This window comes from Mercenaria mercenaria, chromosome 4, assembly GCF_021730395.1.
Source record: "Mercenaria mercenaria strain notata chromosome 4, MADL_Memer_1, whole genome shotgun sequence".
NCBI lineage: Eukaryota > Metazoa > Mollusca > Bivalvia > Venerida > Veneridae > Mercenaria > Mercenaria mercenaria.
The window spans coordinates 9,303,493-9,330,289 of record NC_069364.1 but is presented as its reverse complement, the minus strand read 5'-3'; the positions used below and the strand labels follow the sequence as shown (position 1 = coordinate 9,330,289).

The 26,797-nt window shown below is 34.0% G+C and overlaps 3 protein-coding genes across 15 annotated transcripts in view; 1 reads left to right on the top strand and 2 right to left on the bottom strand.

The window, feature by feature from the left end:
• Positions 1 to 26,797, bottom strand: part of LOC123550943 (uncharacterized) — a 124,320-nt gene that overhangs the window by 6,200 nt on the left and 91,323 nt on the right. Inside the window, exon 1 of one of the 13 annotated variants that reach the window (XM_045339451.2) lies at positions 25,461 to 25,619. The exons of 10 other annotated variants lie outside the window; for them this stretch is intronic. The gene's annotated coding sequence lies outside the window, so the exon portion shown is untranslated. Of the gene's footprint in view, positions 1 to 2,595; positions 2,615 to 15,434; positions 15,839 to 25,460; positions 25,620 to 26,797 lie in introns of those variants that run through there. 2 more of the 13 variants (XM_045339458.2, XM_045339455.2) reach the window with 2 other exon arrangements.
• On the top strand, positions 3,175 to 8,057 carry LOC128556194 (putative nuclease HARBI1). The gene is made up of 5 exons (XM_053540355.1): positions 3,175 to 3,885; positions 6,303 to 6,404; positions 6,621 to 6,698; positions 6,873 to 6,979; positions 7,618 to 8,057. The coding sequence occupies exons 1-5, from the start codon at positions 3,348 to 3,350 to the stop codon at positions 7,813 to 7,815; spliced, it is 1,023 nt and encodes a 340-aa protein (XP_053396330.1). The 5' UTR covers positions 3,175 to 3,347; the 3' UTR covers positions 7,816 to 8,057.
• LOC123531887 (uncharacterized) lies at positions 7,896 to 14,504 on the bottom strand. The gene is made up of 6 exons (XM_053540356.1): positions 14,036 to 14,504; positions 13,501 to 13,675; positions 13,189 to 13,320; positions 11,810 to 11,938; positions 8,450 to 8,516; positions 7,896 to 8,137 (listed from the first exon to the last, which is right to left on the bottom strand). The coding sequence occupies exons 1-6, from the start codon at positions 14,303 to 14,305 to the stop codon at positions 8,017 to 8,019; spliced, it is 894 nt and encodes a 297-aa protein (XP_053396331.1). The 5' UTR covers positions 14,306 to 14,504; the 3' UTR covers positions 7,896 to 8,016.

The following is a 26,797-nucleotide window of genomic DNA, read 5'->3' as shown; positions in this document are numbered from 1 at the left end:
AGAAAAATATATGCATGTTTGAGCACACACACGGAAATAGTGTAAAATACTTCAGTTTGATTACACATACATGTAATTATATTTTTCAAACTTTGATAATACTGAACAGAATTTCACCAAATGAAACTGTTCCAATATAGGCAATCAGTTGGTGGACATATACTGTTATAAGTGTAGAAAACAGATATGCACAAAAAACATTTTGTTAAGAATCTCTTATTGATAACGTATAGTCAGGTAAGACATTACAAAAGAACTTCAAGTGATTCACTTTCAATATACCCTGTCAGAGATTTATCCAAAAGAAAAGAATACCTGTTATATATACAATCAGATCCATATTAGAAACGTTCGTTTTATCAATTTTAATAAAAGTTTGTAACTACTTCCTTTAATATGTGAGTATTTTAAAAGTCATATCTTTAATTTCGATATGAAAGCAAGTTTAACATTTGCATTTGATAAATATCGGGATATATCTGAATTTTGAGGCAAAAGCCAAGTTTTGAATCTGCATGCAGCATCTGAATTCATTTGTTTGTAATCTATCTTGGTTGCGCACCGAGGTAGGCAGTGGGAAAAATACAAAACAAATACTTGTATTTCTAACGAATGTCAGCAAAATTTGTAGTTCTTAGTTCAAATCTTTAAGTAAGTTTTTCATTGGCGGTATTTTGAACATTTGATTTTAAAATCCTGGTTGCCCAACTAAGATAGAGTAATTTTTACATAAATTTAGATTTAATAAACATGCCTAATGAATGATTAAGAAGACCTTATGTATTATATATATTAGACTAAGTGCTTTACGCAAATTAAAATCAGTGCAAAATGACCACATTTTAAAGTTTCTATCAAATCTTGAACCAATTCGGATTAACCAGTTTGCAGGTCTGTAAAAAGTAATTCGGTTTCATTGCAATCCTCAGGGTATTAATCTATAAAGACATGAAGTTCTCGGCATATGTAATATTCATTGAGTATGCATCTGGTATACTTGTTTCTTGATCGATAGAAGTACATAGCTGTTGTATGACACTATAAGCCCTTACAGACAGACGAGTAACATATGTTTCGCTTTCATGTTTCATACCTCACAGACTGAATGTTAAGTAGAGTTCACTGATATTATTTCAGTCAGTGTTAAACTTGTCCGCCCATTTGTCTGTCCGCCCACTTTAATACGGTATAATTTCATTTTTCATCGATAAGCAACACCTCACATACGACGAACTGTTACAAAATATATGAGACATGGTTGCCGCCACTATTACTTTAATTGCTATATAAGTATTCGTCAAATTCTTTTAAAACGCTATTCGTTTATCAGTTAACTATTACTATCTTCCTAATATTCCGAAACTGGTTTATATCTATAAACATTCCTATATTACAGATGGTAGTAAAGACTGATTATTAACGCAATATGTTTGCTGAAATCGATCTTTTTGACCAAGCCAATCAAAAAGAAGTTCCACCAGCAGCATCATACTCATGTCCGTGTCCAGATAAAACTGTCTCAATACAGGTTAAAATCTTTAAACTGTGCACATACATTTGTCTATAGTAATCCTATAAATGTAATATTTGTTACATGTTACATTTAATATTTGTTACATATGTCCCCAAATTAATTTCAAATTAACGAGAAAACTTATACACATATACCTCAGTTATTGAAGTTCCCTCTTCCGATTCAGCCAGTAAAGTATGAACGATGTTAATCCCCCCCCCCCCCCCCCCACAACACACACACACACACACACACAAGTAAAGTGTTATCAATAATACAAAAAAAACTAGGTTAGAGTTAAGATACATGAATTTAGTATGAATTACATTTACTCATCAAAAATTCTAATACTAGTATTAGTTTAATCCAAACTCCAAACAGGTCTTTAGTTATACTGTTTTATGTTAAAGGCAAGTTTAAACACGAGTGGTTACATTATATTTTATTCTCCTATTCTCCATCAATTTTTACAGAATTCTTGATACGGCGCTGGATACACCATGGCATTTATGAAAAATTGCTGTAATAGTTTTTATTTCCGTTTTCACTTTTTTTTCTGGAAAATGCAACAGTATGAGATTAAATGATTAAATAAGTGTAATTAATGCATCTCAGGACGACAGTCGCTCAATGTGAGGTCAAGTGCATTAATTTCCGCTCAAAAGTCATGAACAATGACGCAGGAAGTAATGAATAGTTTTACATAAAAGTTAGACTGTCTGCCTTGTCTCAAAGACATTGAATACAACACTATGTTAAATATAATTTCCATTCTTAGTGTTAGTGCCCAAGTCTTACTGACAAACAAACGAGTGGCATTTAAGTGTTTTTTTAACTACATCAATAACTAGCATGACAATTTGTGATGCATGTTTTACATCTAATATTACAATATTTATATTATCTTGATAGGCAATGAAATATCTGATATTTGATCATACAATAACTTCCAACGTTTACAAGCAGTCAATTAATCGAATTCCCCACCATCTCACATAGTGAAACAGGACATGGAAAGTCAGTTCACAACCTCAAACTTAACGGCGAACATCTGGGAATTTTGAGATATTAGCATTACTTACGATGATCGTGATGATCCCATTTATGCGTGACCTTAACTTTAAGTCACGGTTGCACTGTCTGTAGCACTTGACATGCATTTGCAGGAGATAATAACCTGAAGCTGTCTTTAATTACCGAGACAACTATTACCAACAACATAAAAAACCAATCAATGTCGCTTTAAAATCACCTCTGTATTCAGTTTCAGTAACAGCCACGCTTAGAGAAATTCTATCCTTTCTATACCCTCTATCATTTCTAACTAGGTGAGTAGGAGATTTGCACAGATTCCATGATGGATGCAAAGACACATAGCCGTTTGTTTTGCATAACTGATGTATTTTCCTTTGATCAATCTTATTCCATGTGGTAAATTACATATTGTAAATAAAGCAATAATTGCTTTGTGATAATTTTCACCAAGATGTACCAAAGAATGTTTGAAATTCAAGTAAAGTAATTTGAAATCACGCCAGAACGATAAGGAAAAATTTGGTAGTCAGTGTGGTTTTTTTTTCGTAAGGAAGTAAAACAGGTAGTGAAACTTGCTAAATTTAATATATATAAATATTCATCAGAAGTTTCCTATCTATCAGCAGCCAATTGTATAAAACTTTTAACCGCGCGGTAACCACTAAGTGCCAGTAACCAACATGGTTACATCGTGGTAAGCGATTGTATAGATAACGTCATACGTGGTAACCGCGATATAACCACGGTTAGTTTTAACCTACCTACAGGAGCTTGGTAACCACAAAGTAACCACTCAAACATGGCCGCCATTCATTTTGTAAGACATAGACGACCTCGACAGTTTCGACGTATTGACAGACAATTGACGGACTTGACGGATGAAGAATTACGCCAAAGGTACAGGTTTTCAGCTGACAACATAGACAGACTTGTTGAACTTGTTGGACCAACTTTGGAGCGACGGACGCGACGTAACCAAGCCCTGACACCACGGCAACAAATTTTGATAACATTGAGATTTCTTGCTACAGGTAATTTCATGCAGGTTATCGGCGACACCTTTGGCGTAGATATTTCTACCGTCTCCCGGGTCGTGAGAGACGTTACCGACGTACTATTTGGACTGAAAGACCAATTTATCAAGTTTCCTGTGACGGACCACGACCGAAGACGGATCATGAGTGGATTTTACGCCATTCGTGGGTTCCCATCTGTAATTGGTTGTATTGACGGGACCCATGTTAAAATAATTTCGCCTGGTTATCCAGATGAGGCTGCATTTGTTAACAGAAAACACCAACACAGTATAAATGTCCAGGCGACCTGCGATCACAAAGGTATGTTTCCTTTGTTTGTAATTTAAGTATGGTATTGCACCCTTGTGCACTAGCTCTACATTTACATCGATATGTGAAATATAGAAGCAAACATCTTACTTGTTAACTTGATAATCCATATTCAGCAGTACATCTACAGAAGCTTCGCAGGCATTTCATGCAGCATTTCATTTTACAGACCTACTGTCACTTTAAACACAGGTAATTCCTAATTCCATATGTATACTTAAATTTACAGATTCTCAAGAGATAGTTAATACAATGTCTCGCCTTTACACTGTTTATTAACCTTGAAATTGGTAAACATAATATGTGTACACACAAGTGTATTGATGACATCACTTTACTGATGACATCATACAAGTACCTTGCTAAAGTAACTGTATGAAAGGCCGGTGTGGTGTTTTTACAGTATACATGCAGGGCAGAGCAAAGACAAATTCTCTGTAAGAAAAAAAAGTTGGAAACCCATATTCACAGATTTCCTTTATACCGATTTTTCCTGAGGAGGATGCAAAATTCAGAAACTCCTGTTCAATATATGTCCCGGTTACCATAGAAACGAAGATGCATACATGGATTTTGTAAATTTTTTGTAAATTAACAAAATGACAGTCAGAGATTTTATGCTAAATAGGCATGTGAAGCTTGGATGTGTATCAAATGAAAATAACAAGGACTGCTAAAATTAACTGCAGTCTGTGACTTAACTGCTTGATCCAGGTAGTTAAAGTGTTGACAAGATGACATTTTATCTCTAAGGTAGAGATGCAGTGTGTCACCGTGAAGGCAAAATGTTTAGAAATGGTGTTTTTGTTGTTGTTTTCCAAATAGAGAGGCTGAAAGTGGGGAATCATCAATCAGTGTTTTTATAATAAGTTATGGACATCTGAACAGTGAAGATCTGCCTTTATTTTTGATTGCCACAGACCAAAAGAGTGATTGGTGTCTTTGACAGTGAATAGAAGTACTAGCACTGGACACCCTCCCTGAAAATAGAATTATGTTTTTTGCATGAATGTTTCTTTTCAGATTTATGGAAAAAATTGAGAAAGTCATTTCTTAAAAATTTTCATAATGTTTTAACCAAAGACCCTTTAATGGAAAAATAACTCAATTCTTGACCTTGAATTAAATTTAAAAAATTCTATTATTGCTTGATTAATCTTGCATGTATAACATTAAAATTGTTATATCTAAATTTAATAAAAATTAATGTATTTTGAAAAAGATGCATTTTAACATATTTAAAAGAAAAAGACACATGACAGTCTTTAAATATTTGTAAAAAAAGAACATGTTTTGCAGTTCCCATTAGATTTGGTTACCAGTTTACAGCATAATTATACATGAAGTCTTATTACCCACAATCACAAACAGATCTAATTGGTTATTTTCTACCAAAGATAAACTTATTGTGGTTGGGTTTTTTCAATCTTTAAAAAATACTTAGAAAATATAGCAAAATAATGGTTGAATTAGTATACTTGATTTTGTGAGACTGTTATAACATTACAACTCTTTTTCACTCAAGACTGTATCATAAAATCATATTTTCTGAGGAAATTCATTTTTCAAAATAAAAATTTAAGACCTCATTCATGTAACATAATACTGTCATCTGTAAAACAGCATTCATTCTAAGATATACAATGTATATAACATTCTATTTTACCTGCATGTATTTATTTAAAAAAAAAATAAAGTAGATTTATTTGTGTATTTTGATTAATTTCAGAAAGAATTGGGAAATATGTCTGCAACTTCAGTTTGTATTTACTGAGTATTTACTGGCACTGGAATGTGCAAGATCAGGGTTTTTTTTTTCTAAATAAACTAAGCCAAGTCTTAAATCTACATTAACTAAAGCTATCCTTGAAAAGTCTGGTCATTGTCTTGATAGTTTGAAAGAATTATATACATCTAAATTTGTATCTAGCAAAATAATAACTAAACTGTAATGTAGATCATCTAATTTACTTAATTTGATTGTTAAAATATCAATTTTTAAAATATTCACTAAAAACAATATGCTGGATGAAAATGGCTGGGATATTTGTATTTCAAATCCCAAAAATTAAGTTTGTTACATGCTTAAGTTAATGTAAATTGATAACAGAAACGTTCATTTTACCACTGAAAGTATTTATACCTTATAAGTAGAAGTGTTTTTTTTTTTTATTTTATCAAAAAAAAATGTCATTTAATAAATATTACAGAGAATTGGTCTTAAGTTGTTAGAGCTTGTGGCTAGACCCCTTTGCTGATATGTCATTAATTCGGGCTATAACATGTGTTTAAAACTACAGTGTATGCGAAACACCGTTTGCTTAATACAATTTGCAAAATTGATACTGCTCATTATGCCAATTGTTATTTGTTTAAGTGAATGTCACACATACACATTATATACACAGGGATGTTCACAAGCATCAATGCCTGTTGGCCTGGAAGCTGCCATGACAGCCACATCTTACGAGTTTCTAATGTAGGCCGGTACCTTGAAGCTCATCACCAAGGTATGTTCCATTGATTGTAGTATCAAAGTGGTCATTCTTAAAGGTTAGTTGAAATAGTTAACAGTACAGTCAATATGTTGCATTTAATTTTAATATGCAGTTAATATAAAAAGGAATATGAATATGCCGTTTAATGCTAAAATCAAATCTACCACAGTTTTACTTTTCAATACTGTTACATTACTGGTATTTTACTTTATCACATTATAATTTCAGATCCAGAGCGCGGATATTTGTTGGGGGATAGTGGCTACCCCTGTCGGCCATTTCTGCTAACACCTTTCTTGCAGCCTGGTATGTATTGGCTTATTCTGTGTATTGAACAATTATGTTACAATATTGGGAGTTTTCACTGTACAAGTACTTTTGTTTTAATGGTATTGCACTTTAATCAACTGAAATGATTGATACTTGCGACAAATTAAATATCAAATTTATAATTGATGCAATTAATAAATAACTTTTTAGGGAATGAAACAGAGGAGAGGTACAACCGGGCGCACATCTCCACACGGAATTTGGTTGAAAGGACATTTGGTGTATGGAAGAGGACATTCCATGTTTTACATGGGGAAGTAAGTTAGTTTCCGATATATAAGGACAATGAGTATAAACTACAGTTTTTATGTCTATCCAAAAAAAAAGTGCAATCACTAGAAAACAATATCATTGTTATATGGAAGAAGTTCAATCGCTATGAAGTATTGATATGTCTAGCTGAAAAATTCAATTCTCCATTCATAGTTATGCATATGGTTCAAACTTCGCTGAGCACTGCAAGTTTGAAAAACTTGAAAAATGTCAAATGTTAAAGTCTAGATAAGTCAATGTCAGTGTTGAAATATGCATTGAAATCAGTATAATATGGTTCCAATTTCAATGCTGTACTTTCAAAAACAGGAAAGGATGCCAAAAGGTCAAGGTCACTCAAGGTCAAAGTCCAAATATGCATGTAAAACTGAATTCATAATTGAAATTTCAGTGTTGTAATTTCCAAAAAAAGCAAGTAAAGAAGGTCAGTACGTCAAGTAGGTTAGCCAAGGTCGAAGTTGAAATTTAAATGCAAAACTGTCAAAAAACATGATTAAAATTTGATTGCTGTAGCTTCAAAAAGAAAAAAAGTAGGTCAGTAGGTCAAGTTAGATACTAGTATATTCTGCATAAATTGGTAATACGCAGTTCATATTTACACTGTTATATTTTATCATTGTAGATACGCATGAAGCCTCAGAGGGTGACACGTGTAATCGTGGCGTGTGCTGTCCTCCATAATCTGAGGCTGCAGTGGGGTGAACCAGAGGTGGAAGAAGCCGGTGATCTGGATCAGCCTCCCGCCGACATCTTTAATGGCCGAATGGATGGGCGAGGAGTTCGAGACCATGTGGCTCGTGCTTATTTTCAGAATCAGTAATAACAGAAGAAACCGATGATTAAATCACACCATACATTGACGTTTTATGGAAAGTGAAGACTTGACACTTTTAACACCAATTTATTTTGGTTTCATAATTTATTTTCATATTTCAGCTTTTATATATATTCAGAAGTCTGGAATGACATATAATGTACATGTATCAACTATCAAGAATTACTGAGATAATAATTTCAAAAGTTATTTGAATTTCTCGATTAAAACATCGGCTAGCTTTGAAATCTTGTTGAAGCATTCCATCTGTGCCTCGGCTAGATCAATCTGTTTTTCAAAGTACACCGTTTGGAGGTCCTTCAGTGTTCTACAACATAAGAAAATCATCAGTTAGCTACCATGGTGTGTATGTAAACTATTGTTGTATTAGTGTTGTTTTTCTTGTTGTTTTCGGCAAAAGTATAGCAAGTGTAATATATTTAATTTATAGAAAGTAACATTTCACTATTACAGAATATCAATGTTTTAAAAATACATACATCATTATGTTACAGCTTATTTTCATTCAAGAAAAATGCATTCCTTTTAGAACTTTCGAAGCAACGAGGAACGAACAAAATATAGAAAACAACCACAGTGTTATTAAATTATACAAGTTATTTTACAATTAGGTGTTAACCTTTTGTGATTACTGCTTTTCTTTTGCTGATAACTTGTGCTCGATGATTGCTTCTGTGTGGTGACAGCTGTAAAAGAAAAAATCAAATTATATGCTTTATGTACGAGAACTCAACTTTTTATAGCGTTGTTATTTGCAAAACTCGGTGGTATATTTTTAAACAAGAGAAGAAATCGGGTTTAAATGTATGTAAGTATGGTTTTATGATATTGGTCTTCCACAGCCAAATAATAATTTAAGAAATAATGTATCTCATCCAGTGATTTGTCGTTGAATAAAATCATTGTTTGGAGTTCAGATGCGAAGGAATAATGCCACGATGGTGAATCCCGAGTAAAATAATAATACACTTCTTAGTACACTTGGCAAACTGTTTACAAGAGTTCTAAATAATCGTTTGTATGACTGGGCTGAAAATTATAGTGTATACATTGAAGCCCAGGCAGGTTTTAGAGCAAAAATGGGTACTACAGATAATATTTTTGTGTTACATGGGCTTATAAATCATATTATTAACAATGGCAAACAATTATATTGTGCTTTTATAGATTTTAGTAAGGCTTTTGATTATGTTAATCGAGATAATTTATGGATGAAATTAATCAAATTAGGAATAAGAGGTAATATTTTAAATATCATGCGCTCTATGTATACTGGTGTAAAATCAAGAGTGAAACATATGAGTCAGTTAAGTAATAGTTTTGAATGTCAGTTAGGCGTTAGACAGGGTGAGTGCTTATCTCCCTTTCTTTTTTCCATGTTTTTAAATGATATCGAGGATATGTATGTAGCAAGCGGCTTAGATGGTATTGATGTTGATATGTTTAAAATATTTTTAATTCTGTATGCCGATGACATTGTAATATTTGCAAATACTAAGGATGAATTACAATCTAGCTTAGATCTGTTGTATAATTATTGTAATAAATGGGGGTTATTAGTAAATTCTGGCAAAACAAAAGTTATGATTTTTAGAAAAGGTGGTCGTTTACCGTTAAATATTAATTTTCATTATGGTGAATGCGACCTTGAAATAGTCAATAAATTTGTGTATCTTGGAATTGTCTTTTCAACAGCTGGGTCTTTCACGGAAGCTCAAAATACCTTATCTGGACAAGCACTGAAAGCGATCTTTAAAATGAACAGATGTCTGTATAAGTTTACCAACATATCTGTAAAACATAAATTAGAACTTTTTGACAAGCTGATATTACCTATTCTCAATTATGGCAGCGAAGTATGGGGATTTCATGCCGGTAAATCATTAGAAAGAATTCATTTGCAATTCTGTAAACGCCTATTAGGTGTCAAAAGAAGTACACAAAATGATTTTATTTATGGTGAATTAGGTCGGATGCCTCTGCAAAATATGAGATATTATAATATTATTAAATTTTGGATTAAAATATTACATACGGATTGTAAAAAATATATAAGAAAAGTGTACACTATGTTATATCAAGATACTTTAAATTATCCTTATAGAAAAAACTGGTGTTCTTTGATAAAAAATTTACTGTGTTTGTTGGGTTTTCATGAAGCATGGATTTTTCAAACAGTAGGTGATACCAGTATGTTTTTAACGATTGTTAAACAAAGGATAAAAGATCAGTTTCTACAAAATTGGAATGAAAGATTAAACAATTCCAGCAGAGCCCTATTCTATAGACAAATATGTAATTTTAGGTTTCAGCCATATTTAGATATATTAGATATTAAGAAATTTTGTGTTAGTTTATCACGTTTACGTTTATCATCTCATCGCCTTTGTATCGAAACTGGTAGATGGAATCAGCCTGTAAGTACACCTATAAATGAAAGAATATGTAATGTTTGTAACTTGTTAGAGGATGAATATCATTTCGTAATACAATGTAACATGTATATTGATTTAAGGAAACGATTGATACCACCATACTTTTGGAGACGCCCTAGCATGTATAAATTTATTGAACTTGTAAATTCAGAAAATCCACGCATTGTAAAGAATTTATCTAATTATATCGAAAAAGCATTTACAACAAGAACAAATCTTTTGTATAGCCGATAAATATCCATATAGAAAAGGTCATCAAACGTTTTGGCACAGTTATTGTGTAGTTATAAAATTGACAAGTTAAAGCAAAATATAATTGACCATTTTTATTTCTGAAATGTAGGAATGATGCAAGTGCTTGTCACTTATAGTTGTCGCTATTATTACTACATAGTATTAATATCATTATTTGAATCAAATTTTTTACAAATGTGTTTATTACAATGGTTTTGCCAATTTCGGCGAAGATTCCACAAGCCGGTTCTTGTAAGGCCCTTTCGCTTTCTTGCTTACAAGAACGGTCATCCGTGGAATACAAATATAGCTTTAGTCATGTATTCATTCATATTATAAATTATGTAGTGTATTGAAAGGAAAATGATCTTGATGTTTCGTTTTCTTTTTGTTTTCAATCAAGATCATTTTGCCGTTATATATATATCACAATCTAGTATAGTTACTATTAGATAGCCTTTATACGTTAATACGGAAACATTTAAATCTTTGATGAATCTCTTTGACTTGTCAGACTGAAGCATAAATATACATGAATTGTTGAAGATGTTGCCAATTGTTATACGAATCATTTGTTTATTGTGTTATGAATTAAATGTTCACTGTTGCCATGTATATATAGCGTACCATGTACCACATGGGTCTATGACCTTCTGGTTTAATGAAAATAAAAACTTTGAAACTTTGAAACTTTGAAAACATCTGAATGACAAACAATTTATTCAAGAGCAAATTACAAAATAGGATCTATTACTTCGATTTTAACACGTTACCAAGCACGTTTAGGTACATCATTTACGACGTCCGCCAAATATTTGCCTTTTTGTTGGTTTCTTTTTCAACGCGCCGCTTTGCCGTTTGACGCAATTAAGTAATAATTGTGACGCCTGAACAGTGAATTGTTGTAAAATAACATTACAGTAGGTCAGACCAAAGAATAAAATAAATGAGCCGCGCCATGAGAAAACCAACATAGTGGGTTTGCGACCAGCATGGATCCAGACCAGCCTGCGCATCCGCGCAGTCTGGTCAGGATCCATGCTGTTCGCTTTCAAAGTCTATTGCAATTAAAGAAACTGTTAGCGAACAGCATGGATCCTGACCAGACTGCGCGGATGCGCAGGCTGGTCTGGATCCATGCTGGTCGCCAACCCACTATGTTGGTTTTCTCGTGGCACGGCTCAATGTACTTTTACCTCTAACGCTTCTACGGCCATCTATACATAGCCGGAATTATGCAGAACATATTTAAAACAAAACGTCAACTCCTTCACCAGTGATGATACAACCGTAAAATGTATTAAACTTACTAGAACGGTTTGCGCATGGTACACAAGAATCCTCTGGATAGTCAGGTTGGATACTGACCCCCTCTGGCACAGTATCCGCCTGCCTCGCTGCTTCTGTCCCTGTTGGCTGGTTGATGTTGCACAAAGCAGCTGCGTAAGAAACAGTAAATGATAAATATCATATTTTGTTCATTCAATAATTCACATTGAAGTTAATGGACGCATTTGGCATTTACTAAGTATCAAGAATTCCAACACTTTTTTTTTTAAAGATTTTCTTTTTAAAACACTTTTCGCAAATTGACCTACTTTTGGCTACTCCGCCTGAATTAGACTTTAAATAAGTATCCTTTCCAGGTGTAATTCGAACGTGTTAGAATGGGATTAGAACACGCACAACCAAGCAATTTACAACAGTGCACAACCGGCCTTCCATAGAACAGGACATGTTTATGTTTATACAGTGTCTTAAAGTAAAAACATAGGTACTAGAAATTGATAAAATGATAAACAACCATTGTTTAAATATATATTTTAAAATGTATTATATTAAGTATTGCAAAATTCTCCTTCTATTAGCGTGACATAAGATAAAATTCATATATTCTATCGACTGATTGTTTGTTTAAAGGGTACTGTTTCCCTTGTGCGCCCCGTATAAATTTACATAATTGAGCAGCACCATGGGAAAACCAACATAGTGGCTTTGCGACCAGCATGGATCCAGATCAGGCTCCATGATGTTCACCAACAGTTTCTCTAATTCCAATAGGCTTTGAAAGCGAACAGTATGGATCCTGACCAGACTGCACGGATGCGTAGGCTAGTCAGGATCCATGCTGGTCGCAAAGTCACTATGTTGGTTTTATCATGGCGCTGCTCAATTATGGCCATTGCATTCTTACGTCATTCGTGCCCTACGTCACGAATTGGTTTCGGAGAAAAGAATTTAAATTTTCTTGCATTTCGTAAACGGGACTAGATGAGATGAGATGAATAATTTTATTGAAAACTGATATTGTAGATCTATAAGGAACTAGATATGTTGCGGACTGGAAATATTCCACAAAGGATGCTAAAATACAGGTTATCTTTGAACCATGCGTTTGGAAATTGTTTAATTTCACACATTGTTTCAAGGGCATGGTGCGATTGGTGCCTGAATTTCATCGATGTTTGAAAAGCTTGTTTGTTTATAACTGATTCGTCTAGGATTGGATACAGCTACTGGGGAATTGGAAGAAGTTTGTAGGAATTACAACTTTGATAGTACAAATGTATTAACAGTGAGTCAATTTACATTTTTATTGTTTAATTTGCTTATTGTTATTTTTATCTAAAATGAAACAGATTTTAGGATAAAAAGACAACATTTATTAGAGTTAAACTTAATAAATCACCAGCTACGGAGAATATATTCCTGGTAGTTGTATCCGCACTCTCGCTGGTCTCTGTCTCTGTGTCCTGCTGGTCCCAGCTGAGCAGATCTAGATGGTCTACAACCTGCTGTCCTATATCGACATCTGTGCAGCCTGCATCAACAACAATGACGAAATGATTTCAATTGTCGTTTTATATGAAAATGGAAATTATTCATTGTTTTGTAATTTTCTAAGAGGATTGCGTCGGTGTTCGGTACATTGCAAATCGTTGTGTATTCATGTGGAAAGTTATATCCTTTAACTATTTATATTATAATTTTACGTTCTTACCAGAAACATTGATGAGTGTGTCAGCATCTGAACACACACCATGAAAAGATGCTGAGCTCTCGTACAGGCTCGCCACAGTCTGAGAAGTCTGTGACATCTCCGGCCGTGGCGGGCCTCCTCCAGTCTTCCTCATACTGGTCCTCTCTGCTGACACATCTGTTTTCGCCATCTTTACCTGAATTTTAGCAATATTTCACTTGTCTGTAAAAGTTAAAACTAAGAATGTAATCAGTAAAAGAAATATTTCTATGTGATGACCACTTGCTATACTGTAATGCCAAATATTTTAAAATTCCTCTGAGGTGAAGTAACTTTCTTGATCCCTACAGCTCAGTAAATAATACTAAATATGTACATGTAGTAGAGGTAAAATATAGCACTTATATAAATACCCCCTACTATCGCTACTGTATATTTTATAAAATGGCGACGTGGTAGAGTGCTTCTTAGAGAACTCAAGTTCTCGGGTTTGAATCCAGATCAGTAGATCTACAAAAATTACAAATATCACTTGGTGAAAAGACAATAAACAAACCATATTCCTCCACTTTTCTTTTACTTGTTTCACGGTCCGAGGACCGTTACCACAAGCATTTATCTCGGCGGTCACTTTTTCCCACAACTTGGCCTGTCGTTGTGCCGCCCCTGGTCCTCCTTGCGTGTGACTTGCTCGCAGGGTGCTGAGATGAGTTTTCATAAACTCCGTAATAACATCTATTTCTCGTATAGAGAACATTTTTGCCCTTTGTTTTGGTACAATAACTGTAACGGCGGCCATGTTTGTTGACAAACAGTCGTCTGACATTTGTCCGCGAAAATTACGTCATGCACGCAGTGCATTATCGGAAAATTTACCGTGGTTAAATTGATATTTTACGTGGTTAGGTTACCGCGCGGTTAAACTGGTTTATACAAGAGAAAATAACCAGTGGTTACCTTACCACGGTATATACCGCGGTTATAGTTTAACCGTGGTATATTTTAACCATTGTTTATACAATTGGCTGCTGGTTGGTAATTTGATACAAATGTTTGTATACAAATGTTTGTGGTTACGAAACATGAATGAAAAAGCATGTCTTTTAATACAATATTTATTTTTAAAGACACTTGTCGTAGATCAAATACAACTTGCACCGAAGGTAGTTTAAACTGACAATACAATCCTAAATAACCGGTCAAAATGTAAGCAGATTAAGTTGCTTTGAGTTGTATAACTGATGGGAAAATTTACATGTCTCGCGTAAATTTTCTTTCAATAATTAAACCAATCTGCAAACAGTCATATCCATGTGTGACGAATAAATAAATAACAGGAAATAATAAAACTATGATATACTATACGGTTTGACCCATTGTGGTTTTGATCATGCTACTTTAAATGTAGACTGGCTCCCGTCTCTATGTTTGTTCTGTCATATTTTTCTTCATTAACACTGGAAGTAACTCCAGCAGATTGTTTCTGTTTTGACATTTTTAGTGTCCCTGGCTCCGAAAAGCTAGATATTCGTTTCACTGAATAGAAATAAGTTAAAACATAGTAGTACTATCTTCCTAATATTATGAAACTCCCCGCTTATAACTAAAAACTTTCCTATATCATGCATTGTAGATGGTAGGTAAAGACAAAACAAACGTTTGGCCTTTAAGTGTGTGCGCGCGCGCGCGTGTGTGTGTGTGTGTTTAACTAAGGCAATAACTAGCATGCGAGACGCCAATGCATGTTTCATATCTAATATTACAATGTTTTTATTATCGTGATTGGCAATGAAATATCTGATATTTGATCGTACAATAACTTTCAACTTTTACAAGCAGTCAATTAATCGAATTATTCACCATCTCACATAGTGAAACAGGACGTAAAAAGTAAGTTCACATCCTCAGACTGAACGGCGAACATTTGGGAATTTTGGGATATCAGCATTACTTACGATGATCGTGATGATCCCAATAACGTGTGATCTTGCCTTTAATTCACAGTTGCAATGTTTGAAGCACTTGACATACTTTTGCAGGAGATAATAACCTACGAAGCGGTCTTTAATTATCGAGACAACTATTACCAACAGCATAAAACCAAACAATGTCGCTTCAAAATCACATCTGTATTCAGTTTCAGTAACAGCCACGTTTAGAGAAATTCTATACTTTCTATACCCTCTATCAATTCTAACTAGGTGAATAGGAGATTTGCACCGATTCCATGATGGATGCGTAGACACATATCCGTTTGTTTTGCATAACTGATGTATTTTCCTTCAATCAACCTTATTCCATGTGGTAAATTAAATAAATATAACAGTTATTGCTTTGTGTCACATGAATTCTATTTTATCTCTTAAAAGGTAAATGTTGGTTTCCCGCAAGCACAGAGCACCTTAGACACAGACATAGAACCATGCATCGCAAAGTAGGTCCGCAGCAAAATAGAAACTTTAACGGAAAAATATTGTATACGGGTTAAACCAATCTGCAAACAGTCATATTCATGTGTGACGAATGAAAAAGTAAACAACAGGAAATAATTATACATGGGTTGACTAAGTGTGGTTATCATGTCTGGTCCTTTGGGATCATGTTACAAAAATGTACTTTAAAATGTAAACGTCACATGAGTGTTTTTGCTTTCTCAAGAATAAATCCTCCAATAATTGTGTCTGAATGCGTTATATGCTTCTAGATTTCTTACAGCAGATGCAAAAATTATGTGTGACATCGTCAGTTCGCACTTGCATTTTACTATTTCTTTCATCTCTGCATTGTCTGTTGGCTTCAATTAAGCATTAGCTAGATATACTGTTCCGATATACAAGATATTCAGAGTCTAACTTTTCTATAGCGATTTCTTCATACATCAATTAAAGCTAGTTTGTATTTGCTGTGGTATTAAAGTAGAAACTAAATACATTATTGGGGTATAAATCAAAACGCAATAGAACTAAATGCTTTCATAAGCAAAAAAACAACAACAAAAAAAACAACAACAAAGCACTGGTACAAAAGCAAATAAATCAGTTGGCAATCAGAATAGTGCAGTTATACTGTAACATATTCCAAACGTTCATTCCCTCTATAAAATTTATTGAAAGTGCGGTAGAAAACAGTAGAAGTAATAGACAATTTGACAATAAGACTCCTGACGATTACAACAAACCGATTGTTATACAGAAAAGTAACACCTAATTCCAATAAATCCATTTACGGAGAGGCAATGCTTTGCAAAAGACTTCTGTTAATGTCTGTTATACACAGTGTGTCGGCAGGAAGGTCTAATACGTATAATCGTTCCATGTGTCGGTAGGAAACTATGCGAGTAAATGCTAGATGTGTCTGTGTGAAGAGCAATTAAATACGTGCAAAGGTATTCATATAAAGTCTGATTTTGAAGGGGATATTCAGTTTCATACAATGTACTCCACCGGTAATGAAATCTGATTTCATCTACGTGTATATATGCTCTCCCTCCATCCGATAATACCATGTTTCCATTATAAAATTGCACTTCATACCATACTAGTATTTTATAGGTCATATTCATGCTCTATACAGAGCATGTCCGACCTGTCTGTCTGTTCACATACAGTGTTGTAAGATGTTTATTGCATTTATTAATTAAGACGCATGCAGCAGGTCATTTCAAATATATGTTGAGTAATATTATTATAAACCATGAAGAGTCATGCATCGCCACATGAAAAAACTAGAAAACTCCCTACTTTAAGTAAAATTTATTTCCTAAATTATAACATTTTAATGCTTTTTAACACTCGTTTGTGCAACCACATTACTTTTGTGCTACCCTTTTAAATGAAGCTGATAAAGGAGAGAGTTTCAAATAAACTTTCAGCTTCCTACTCAATCCTGTATGCCTTTTTGATATATGTACATATTGTAAATGAATTGTGATTAATAAAATATTGTTTAAATCAAACTCAAACCGCTGTCACGTAAGAAACAATATGGCCAAGATTACTATTCAAAGGTTGAATGTTCGTAGCTCTGTCTGTTGAGCTGGCTTAAAAGTCAATGCAAAAGTATATAAATGTCGTTCTACGTGTTTAACGACTGCGTTTCTAAAATACAAAATTGCAAAGAAAGCAATCACTTGGCTTCACTTTTTATTTCCAACAATTTTTATCTTAACAATGGCATGACTTCAACCAAAACAGAGAAGCTCTGAATCAACGCCTACAGTTAACAGCGAATCATGTTTGTGAAAACAGCAATCTATTTCTCTCAACTATTTCTGACTGAATTTAATAGATCACACTACTTTCACTAAAATATGACATTGTGTAGAATTGTATAATAACAGTTATGTTTGAGACGACGTTTAGATTTGTCTTAGCTTGGTAGCATTGGTAACTCGCATCAAAATCACAATATGCCTGTGCCAAATGTATCAGATGTGTCATCCCGACTACATATTCTAAACATGAAGCTACAGCAAAGAGTCCGATGCAACAAGTTGCATACTCAAATCAAATGATTTTTCTTTCTTTCTTTGTTAATTACTTTAACCAGTCCTATGTATTTGATTTGTGATTCTAGTTTTTATCGTCTTTGTTCAGTCTGTATTTAATCAGTCCAAAACTTGAAATAACTTTTGGAGTCAGCTTGATTTTGCAAGAAAAACAACGTATTTTGATTTATCGTGAAAAGTATTTGACTCACATAGAGAATGAGATTTACAAATATATCAGGTAAAAGTGTTGAATGCAATGAAGCAAGATAATTAAGAAAGCAAAGGTTTGGAATTGCTCTAACTGAAAGACAGACTGTCATTCAAGCAGAAAAGTTTATCATCACAAATATTAGAAGGGGTAGACTGATATTATCTTTAATCGGGAAGCAATGATGCGATGTATTCAACACTTATGCAGGGATAACTTTTGTTTATACTGGCATGTGACTTTTGAACACGATGTACCTAATGAGGTTAGGTGAGCACAATTTACTGGTTTAAAGCTCCCCATTGTTGTTTTTACCCACCGATCAGTCCAAGGCGGTGTCCAAATGTGTTCCTTTATCTAATTGTCTGTATGTATTGCTTTATCTGTTTGTGTGTATGTGTGTATGTTTGTCGTGCACTGATGTGGGTTGCAGTCTGGGGTCCCTGCGGTCGTGCGTCATTATTGTTCTGACTTGATGTGTACCTCCTTGTTGTGTAAGTAAAATTCACAATATTACTTGTGATAATATAATTATTCAGTCACAAGAGCATATATGATATTGTTCTAAATACCAAACCTATTAGCAGTATTCTAATACAAACATCACGGGACAGAATGACAATATGTATCCATGTAGTATTAGCTCTTAAAATTGTGATATTCTTTTAGATATTCGTAAACGTCAATCTAGGTCCGATGGATTTAGATGCAATGGGTATATTAAGCGCAAATCTAACGTTGATACTCTTCAATATTTTAATAATGCATGAGACGCATCGCCTCCCAAGCTCCGGCGTAAAAGAAAAGCTACCAAAATGTTAACACTGGATGGACTCCATTATCCCAAAGAGTCGAAAATATAACAACGCTTGGACGAAATGCAGCAGCCGTTCGATATGACTGCTCTGTCTTGTTTTGATCATATGCATACATTCATTGCTGCAGAGTTTCACTTTAAAGGACGTTTTTCTCGGAACTTGACTATTCCTTCTGGAACGTTATTCTTGCTTTGAAAAAGCAACGTGCGATCTGAACCCACTCACATCTCTTTTAATCATAAGTAAGCAGCAAAACATGTAAACTAGTGCACTGATTTCAAAACATGTATGGCCAGGTGCAAAAGATATCAAAATAATCGAACGAATTCCAATGTAAATCAGTCGATCTATATAGCATTGTTTTGTCATTGGAAAAGTACAATTTCCGATGAATAAATCATATTCCATATGGAAAATTACATAAGCTAAATACCAACAGCACTGCTGCACAATTTTCCAGAACTTATCCCAAGACGTCGGATAAAAAACTAAAGATTATTTTGAAAACATACCAGAATGACAAGGAAGAATTACACAATTTGTCTAATGTCAGTCACAAGAAAGTAAACAGGTTGCGAAACTTCTGTATCAATCTATTTATTTACGGAATTATCTATGGAGATAAAACAAACAGTAAAGCATGAATTGCAAAAAGCATACACTTTTAATGCATTTCGTCTATCCCAATTTTGTCGTAAATAAGTTGCATCGTGTTACGATATTTACAAAATCTCCTTTGACAATACTGTATTGAAATAACCATCATTTATAATAACGTTAATGTGATGCACCTATAGATATTGTGTTTAGTTGTAAATGGCGGATATTGCTTTTTGGTAAGAAACAAAGCGTAACACTTTAGTGCAAGGCAAATCCTTCTGAAATACATGAATGATCCCTACAACTCAATTATAACTGTCAAACACACACTTCCTTTTACTGAGAACACACGAGCGGAGACATCAGTTTGGATGAAATATCCATATGAATTCAAATGACTCACGGAGAACCTGCTGATATATTATGCTACACTTAAGAACGGATTCTCCTGAATGCTTTTTACCAAACCTAATTGTGAAACTGAACACTTTAATGCAGATTGCAGAAAATAGCTTAATTCTAAAGCTAGAATGATTCGAGAAGATTGATTTTGGTGGAATTACATCAGTTATTTGAGTGTTTTAGATCTAATTCTTTCTAATTCTGTGGCACGAAGCGCTCTATGTAAACACAGTTTGAAAATTATGTTCTGTTATATCTTTTCTAGAAAAAAATGTTACTATCTATATTATCATAAACTTGTAAACACAGTAAACACATTCATTTTGGGGCCCCTTCAAATCCTTTACATTTGCCTGTGCTTAACGATTTATAAAATAATTAACATCGGTAGTTTTATTATCCATATGCTAACCACTTCATTCCGTAACACACAGTTTTGTTGTTCTTTTATTTACGCAGCTGATTTCGTGGGAATGTATCTTAAATACGTTAGTACAGGAAAGATAATTCTTTAAACAAGAGGACCATGATGGTCCGGAATCGCTCACCTGTCCCCACGCGACCCAGTTTTGAACTGAGTATGACATCGTTTTTTCTATTATTTGACATAGTGACCTAGTTTTTGAGCTCATGTGATCCAGTTTTGAACTTGACCTAGATATCATCAAGATAAAAATTCAGACTAATTTTCATGAAGATCCATTGAAAAATATTTCTAGAGAGGCCACAATGTTTTTTTATTATTTGACCTAATGACCTAGTTTTTGAAAGCACGTGACCCAGTTTTGAACTTGACCTAGATATCATCAAGGTGAAAATTCTCACCAATTTTCATGAAGATCTCATGAAAAGTATGGCCTATAGAGAGGGCACAAAGTTTTTCTATTATTTGACCTAATGACCTTGTTTTTGATCGCATGCAACCCAGTTTCAAACTTTATCTAGATATTATCAAGCTGAACATTCAGACCAATTTTCATGAAGATCCATTGAAAAATATGGCCTCTAGAGAGGTCAAAATGTTTTTCTATTTTTAGATCTCCTGACCTAGTTTTTGATCGCAGTTAACCCAGTTTTAAACTTCTTTAGATATCATCAAGATGAACATTCAGACCAACATTCATACAGATCCCATGAAAAATATGGCCTCTAGAGAGGTCACAAGGTTTTTTTATTATTTAACCTACTGACCTAGTTTTTGAAGGTACGTAACCCAGTTTCAAATTTGACCTACATATCATCAAGTTGAACATTATGACCAATTTTCATGAAGATCCATGCAAAAGTATGGCCTCTAAAGAGGTCAAAAGGTTTTTCTTTTTTTAGACCTACTGGCCTAGTTTTGGACCGCAGTTGGCCCAGTTTCAAACTTGACCTAGGTATCATCAAGGTGGACATTCAGACCAACTTTCATACAGATCCCATGAAAAATATGGCCTCTAGGGAGGTCACAAGGTTTTTTATTATTTGACCTACTGACCTAGTTTTTTATGGCATGTGACCCAGTTTCGTACTTGACCTAGATATTAACAAGCTGAACATTCTGAATAACTTTCATGAAGATCCATTGAAAAGTATGGCCTCTAGAGAGGTCACAAGGTTGTTCTATTTTTAGACATACTGACCTAGTTTTGGACCGCACGTAACCCAGTTTCAAACTTGACCTAGATATTATCAAGATAAACATTCAGACCAATTTTCATAAAGATCCCATGAAAAATGTGACCTCTAGAGAGGTCACAAGGTTTTTATATTATTTAACCTACTGACCTAGTTTTTGATGGCACCTAACCCAATTTCAAACTTGACTTAGATATCATCAAGATAAACATTCTGACTAACTTTCACGAAGATCCATTGAAAAGTATGGCCTCTAGAGAGGTCACAAGATTTTTCTATTTTTAGACCTACTGACCTAGTTTTGGACTGCACGTGACCCATTTTCAAACTTGACCTACATATCATCAAGATGAACATTCAGACCAACTTTCATAAAGATCCCATGAAAAATGTGACCACTAGAGTGGTCACAAGCAAAAGTTTACGCACGGACGCACGGACGCACGGACGCTGCGCAATCACAAAAGCTCACCTTGTCACAAAGTGACATGTGAGCTAAAAATGATTACAAAACGCATGTTCACTGCTACATTAAATCGTCGCTTGTTTTCCCTTCTGAAAACTTAATTAGTTTCATGACAACAATCGGATATTACAGACATATGAGTAAAAGCTGTGCCTGCCAAACCTAAAGCAATATGATAGTGATAAATGTTAGTCTGGCGACAGCGTCTCAAAATATAGATCGTCTGAAATCGGAAATGATGGCTGGAAAGAAATGGATTTGTAAACTAACTTATAATTTTGACTTTTTCACGTTTCATGTGTTTATTTGTTGTGTTGGATGTTACGTAGAACCACCGACCTTTCGTAGGGCAGCTAGATGGCTTCTCACAAGACAAAATGTAAATCCCTTACTGGATTTTGGTGAAGGGTAAGTGATCAAAAATCAGCGATCTTAATCACACGACTACTTTTTATGCTATATTTTAATTAGACTAAATATGTATGAGTCAGTTAGTTTTGTATTATTTCTATTCGTTCTGTCAGTATCTAATAAGTACAAGACATTCGGAACAACTTGGCCACCACTTCATCAGCATCTTTCACGATTTCAAAGAAACTACAGGTTCCCTCGTAGAACACTTTTGACATGCATATTACGAATTATCGAAGTGACGGAACGTTTGAACCAAATCTTAAAGTTAATCAACTAATACTAAAAGTATGTAGAAATCATAACACGCTGTATTGTATTGATGTATATTGTAAATCATAGTGAATCTTTGTACAGTATGAACACGACCCCAGTCAATATCATGCACATGGTGGTCCTCGAAAACAATCTACTGTAACATTTGCAAATTTCAAATATATGTGCAAACGTAAAAGAAATCAGTGGAGTACCCGTACGTAGCTAATAATCGCAAGGACGTAATTCCGGCCGATGTACAATTAACCATATATACTACCATTTACTGAATGACAGGCATTTAAGATATCAAATATACAAGAAAATCACCTGAAAGCATAGAATGCAACAAATCAAAATATTGCATACTCATTTGACTAGCTCTTTTCACGATATGGTGTGAAAAGTGCAGCACTCCCTCACGGCCACTAACAACGACTTGAGCGGAACACTATTAAACAGAACAAGTGAGTGGACTCAATGATCCCAAAGACAACAAATGCTAACAGCAGTGGTTCAATTTCACTCTTGAAGGACAAATGACTATGTAGGCAATTCATTTCATTTTCCCTCTCTATATTCTTTCATCAGAACATCCACTAAAAGCTTTAATTGACCCATTGCTTCATGTTATATCTACCAGACTGTCATTACTTCACGTTATTTGCTTTGTTGCAAAATTTCAAACAACTCTTATTGTGACCAATTTCCCGGCAATTATACGAATCTGTAAAATAGATTAGACGCAGATCGTATCATTAATTAAAATGCAACGCATGCAATCAGTAACATACCATTTCTGCTGCATCGAAAAATGAATACGTCATAGACCCATGTCATCTATCAAATTTAATTATAAAAGCGAAGATCTATGTTGTAAATGCGTCTGGTGTATTTTAATTGACTTGCATAGCAATTCAAACAAAAAGTTAGAAGTGACATCTTCATAATTTATAATAGTTTCGTAGAAAAGCAATAAATATACATCACAGACATTTAAAAGATTACTCCCTAAATAAAAACAGATAGTATTTAATGTTGACGTGATGCTGAGAAATACAAAATGAATTACAGCCATTATGTTGCATGTATTCACCATGAAACTTAGTAACAATAAAAGATTTCAACCGGCTTTATCTTAACCCATTGTGTTCAATAGAATCCGCGCACTCGAGACGACAACATTCACGAATATTCGTTGACTGGGGTAGTATGGCGGAATGTCATTTAACTCTTATGCTATAAATGAATAAAACAATTTTCTCCACAAATATCTTCCTTCTGATTCATCTTCCACGCTGAATATTTAAACATTATTGGTTACATAACAAAAAAACGCCAACGTTTTCGTTTTCTCGTATTTATTTTTGTGCCTCTTTTTCCTACATTTCTGATTGGCTATCATGATAAGCAGCTGGATTTTCTTGACATTTGTGAAATACTTGCAGTGTTTTTTTTTTGTGTGTTTCCTTTCGGATGTATGAGATATGAAACGAGTTTTAAATGAACAAAAAATATGTGATTAATGTTTACATAATCGACAATGCCTGAAAATATTTCGATGAGCTTCCTTGCCCACAACCTTCACTTTCACCGCACTTTTATTCTCTGAATGGATAATAACACCATGTATGAATTTGAGAATGTATCTGTGAAGCTTTGTGATGGTCGCGATACATTATTTTTGTCACTTCACCCTTATAAGCATCCGCGGGACACTGAAATAAACACAGATTGCAAAACATTCTAATATGAAAATCCCATGCAATTACAATATAAGATTTAAAATTTGAATAATAAACAAATTAAATAAAGATTACGTTAGTCTATATCGTGTTGTTATGGGGCGGCGATTAAGATCATTACATACTTCCCATTTTTCTAACGAAGTATAACACATATTTAGCCTTAACAGGTATTAACAGTTTGTTTGTTACAAATACTAATGTTATTATAGTTACCCATTTTTTATGAAGATATTACCACCTTTCTGTCTCTAAGCCTACCCACTTTTCGTAAGGTATCTATATGGTAAATTTACGCACGGCTTACAACTTAAACTTTTACTGCTTTAATTATGACCGCTTGACTGACTGACAAAACATCTCGCTAAATAAATATGTAATATTTATCATTCATAACATCCATAAAACACCCACATGCAGAAGTTCAATTTCAGATATGTTTGTTTGTTTCTATTTGTTTACATGACATGTTAAGTCAAGTCAGTTAACATAACTATGTCTCTGTATTTCTTTACATGACTGACTTGTTTTCCAGAATGAAATAATGTTACAATTTCTATAACCTCAAATATTACATTTTGTAATAGCAGAGCAATGAAAGCATAGCACTTACATTGCAATGTCTTGCAAAATATTATCAAAGACAGGATCTGACCAGCTGGGGCATCTCGCATTCGACCCCAAAATTGGTATGTCATAATCGGTTTCTATAATATATTGATCCAGTGACACATCTAAAAAACCACCACCTTCTTGTTCAAAAAGGGAGACAAACGCAAATAAATGTATTTCATTAGCATCACCCACATTATAAAACAACAAACTCCTGCTTTCAGTTACCTTTCTGCCCGAAGCCTCGTAAAAAAGGCCTGGTAAAAATCGGGAAAACAAAACGAAATAATAAAGACATCACTTCATGCTAAATGATTAGACAGACTACAAAACTAATATGCATCCTTAAACTCACCAATTTCATTAAATAGAAAACTTGATTACAATCCGATCATTCATACGAAATCTTAATCCATTCTAGAAACAGAATTGGAGGTATAATGTTCCTGCACTAGAAACAATATTCATGAATATTCGATCATAAAATCCTGTTGAATGCAGAATGCGCAGTGAAATACCACTTCAGTCTTACACTGTATATGAACGAAACTTTCCACATCATATCTCACTGAATCATATACCGCGGCAAAAACTGTGAAGACCCGTGGTTACATAACTCACATTAATTAAAAGCCAATGTTTTACAGTTCTATATTTATATTTTCTTGACTCATTTTCGTAAATATATTAATCAGTCATCAGTATTTTCTCTAAGTTAACAGACGGAAGTGCAGCGGTATTAGTTTCAAAGGATTTAATTTGTGTCTGGCCGAAAACAGCCAAGTATACATATCCGTTAATTAAGAATGATAGATTATCGCTGAGGGAGTAATAACTAAAATAAGTACTTTTGTCAGCCATATTACACATGTTCATTGTTAATCTGCATCTAAACTGGAATTTGGGAAGGCAGCAGACATAGTTTTATAAATATAATATAAACTTATTATAAATAAATGTGACCAGAGAAGGAAGCAGGGATCAAGTAGTAATTAGCAGACACAATAACCATTTATAACCCTCTATAAATTTACAACTAACCTATACTTTCTGGCGTATGCATTTTTGTGAACATGACTTTATTACGACCAGCTAATATGTATTTGTAGCATTTTAAAAGTTTTTAAAGCTACAGTCCTCATTTGTACAAAAAGCTAAGAGGCTACGGTCACTTTGATTTACAATCCATTAAATAAAATAACAAACTAATGGAATTCTTATCTGAAGACATTTTCATGATACGCCGTCAAAGTGGTTGAAAATCTCCCCTGCTATATTTGAAGTGAATCTGAATGAACAGATCAGCATAAAAACGGACAACGATATAAAATCATGAGCAACATCGACTCGGATGCTATTCCTGTCTTTATTTGACCTTTAATAAAACCTGTAACCTGAATATTTCTGATTGTTAGTCATTCACTGATGATGCATCTGGTGTCCCTATTATTTGATCAATATAAGTCGGCTTATATACATATTGTATGAAACTATGTCCTCAGAGGCTGATCATTACATACGTTTCTATTAATAAAATCGTTCTTCATTGCCCATTGTTATATTTTTTATATTCATATTGTGCAGACCACATTCATGCTGGGGTATGTAAACGTGTCAGCCTTCTTTATCCGTCCGCCTACTTTTGTTAAGCTCATTGATTAAAATGAACCACCTGCAGCTCATAATTTTAAG

Coding starts and splice junctions, on each gene's coding strand:
- LOC128556194 (XM_053540355.1), top strand. CDS start 3,348: ATGGCCGCCATTCATTTTGTAAGACATAGACGACCTCGACAGTTTCGA. Junction 6,699..6,872: donor AACACCTTTCTTGCAGCCTG/GTATGTATTGGC, acceptor ATAACTTTTTAG/GGAATGAAACAGAGGAGAGG. Junction 6,980..7,617: donor TCCATGTTTTACATGGGGAA/GTAAGTTAGTTT, acceptor TTATCATTGTAG/ATACGCATGAAGCCTCAGAG.
- LOC123531887 (XM_053540356.1), bottom strand. CDS start 14,305: ATGTCAGACGACTGTTTGTCAACAAACATGGCCGCCGTTACAGTTATT. Junction 13,676..14,035: donor AAGAAAAGTGGAGGAATATG/GTTTGTTTATTG, acceptor GCTAAAATTCAG/GTAAAGATGGCGAAAACAGA. Junction 8,138..8,449: donor AAAAGCAGTAATCACAAAAG/GTTAACACCTAA, acceptor CTTATGTTGTAG/AACACTGAAGGACCTCCAAA.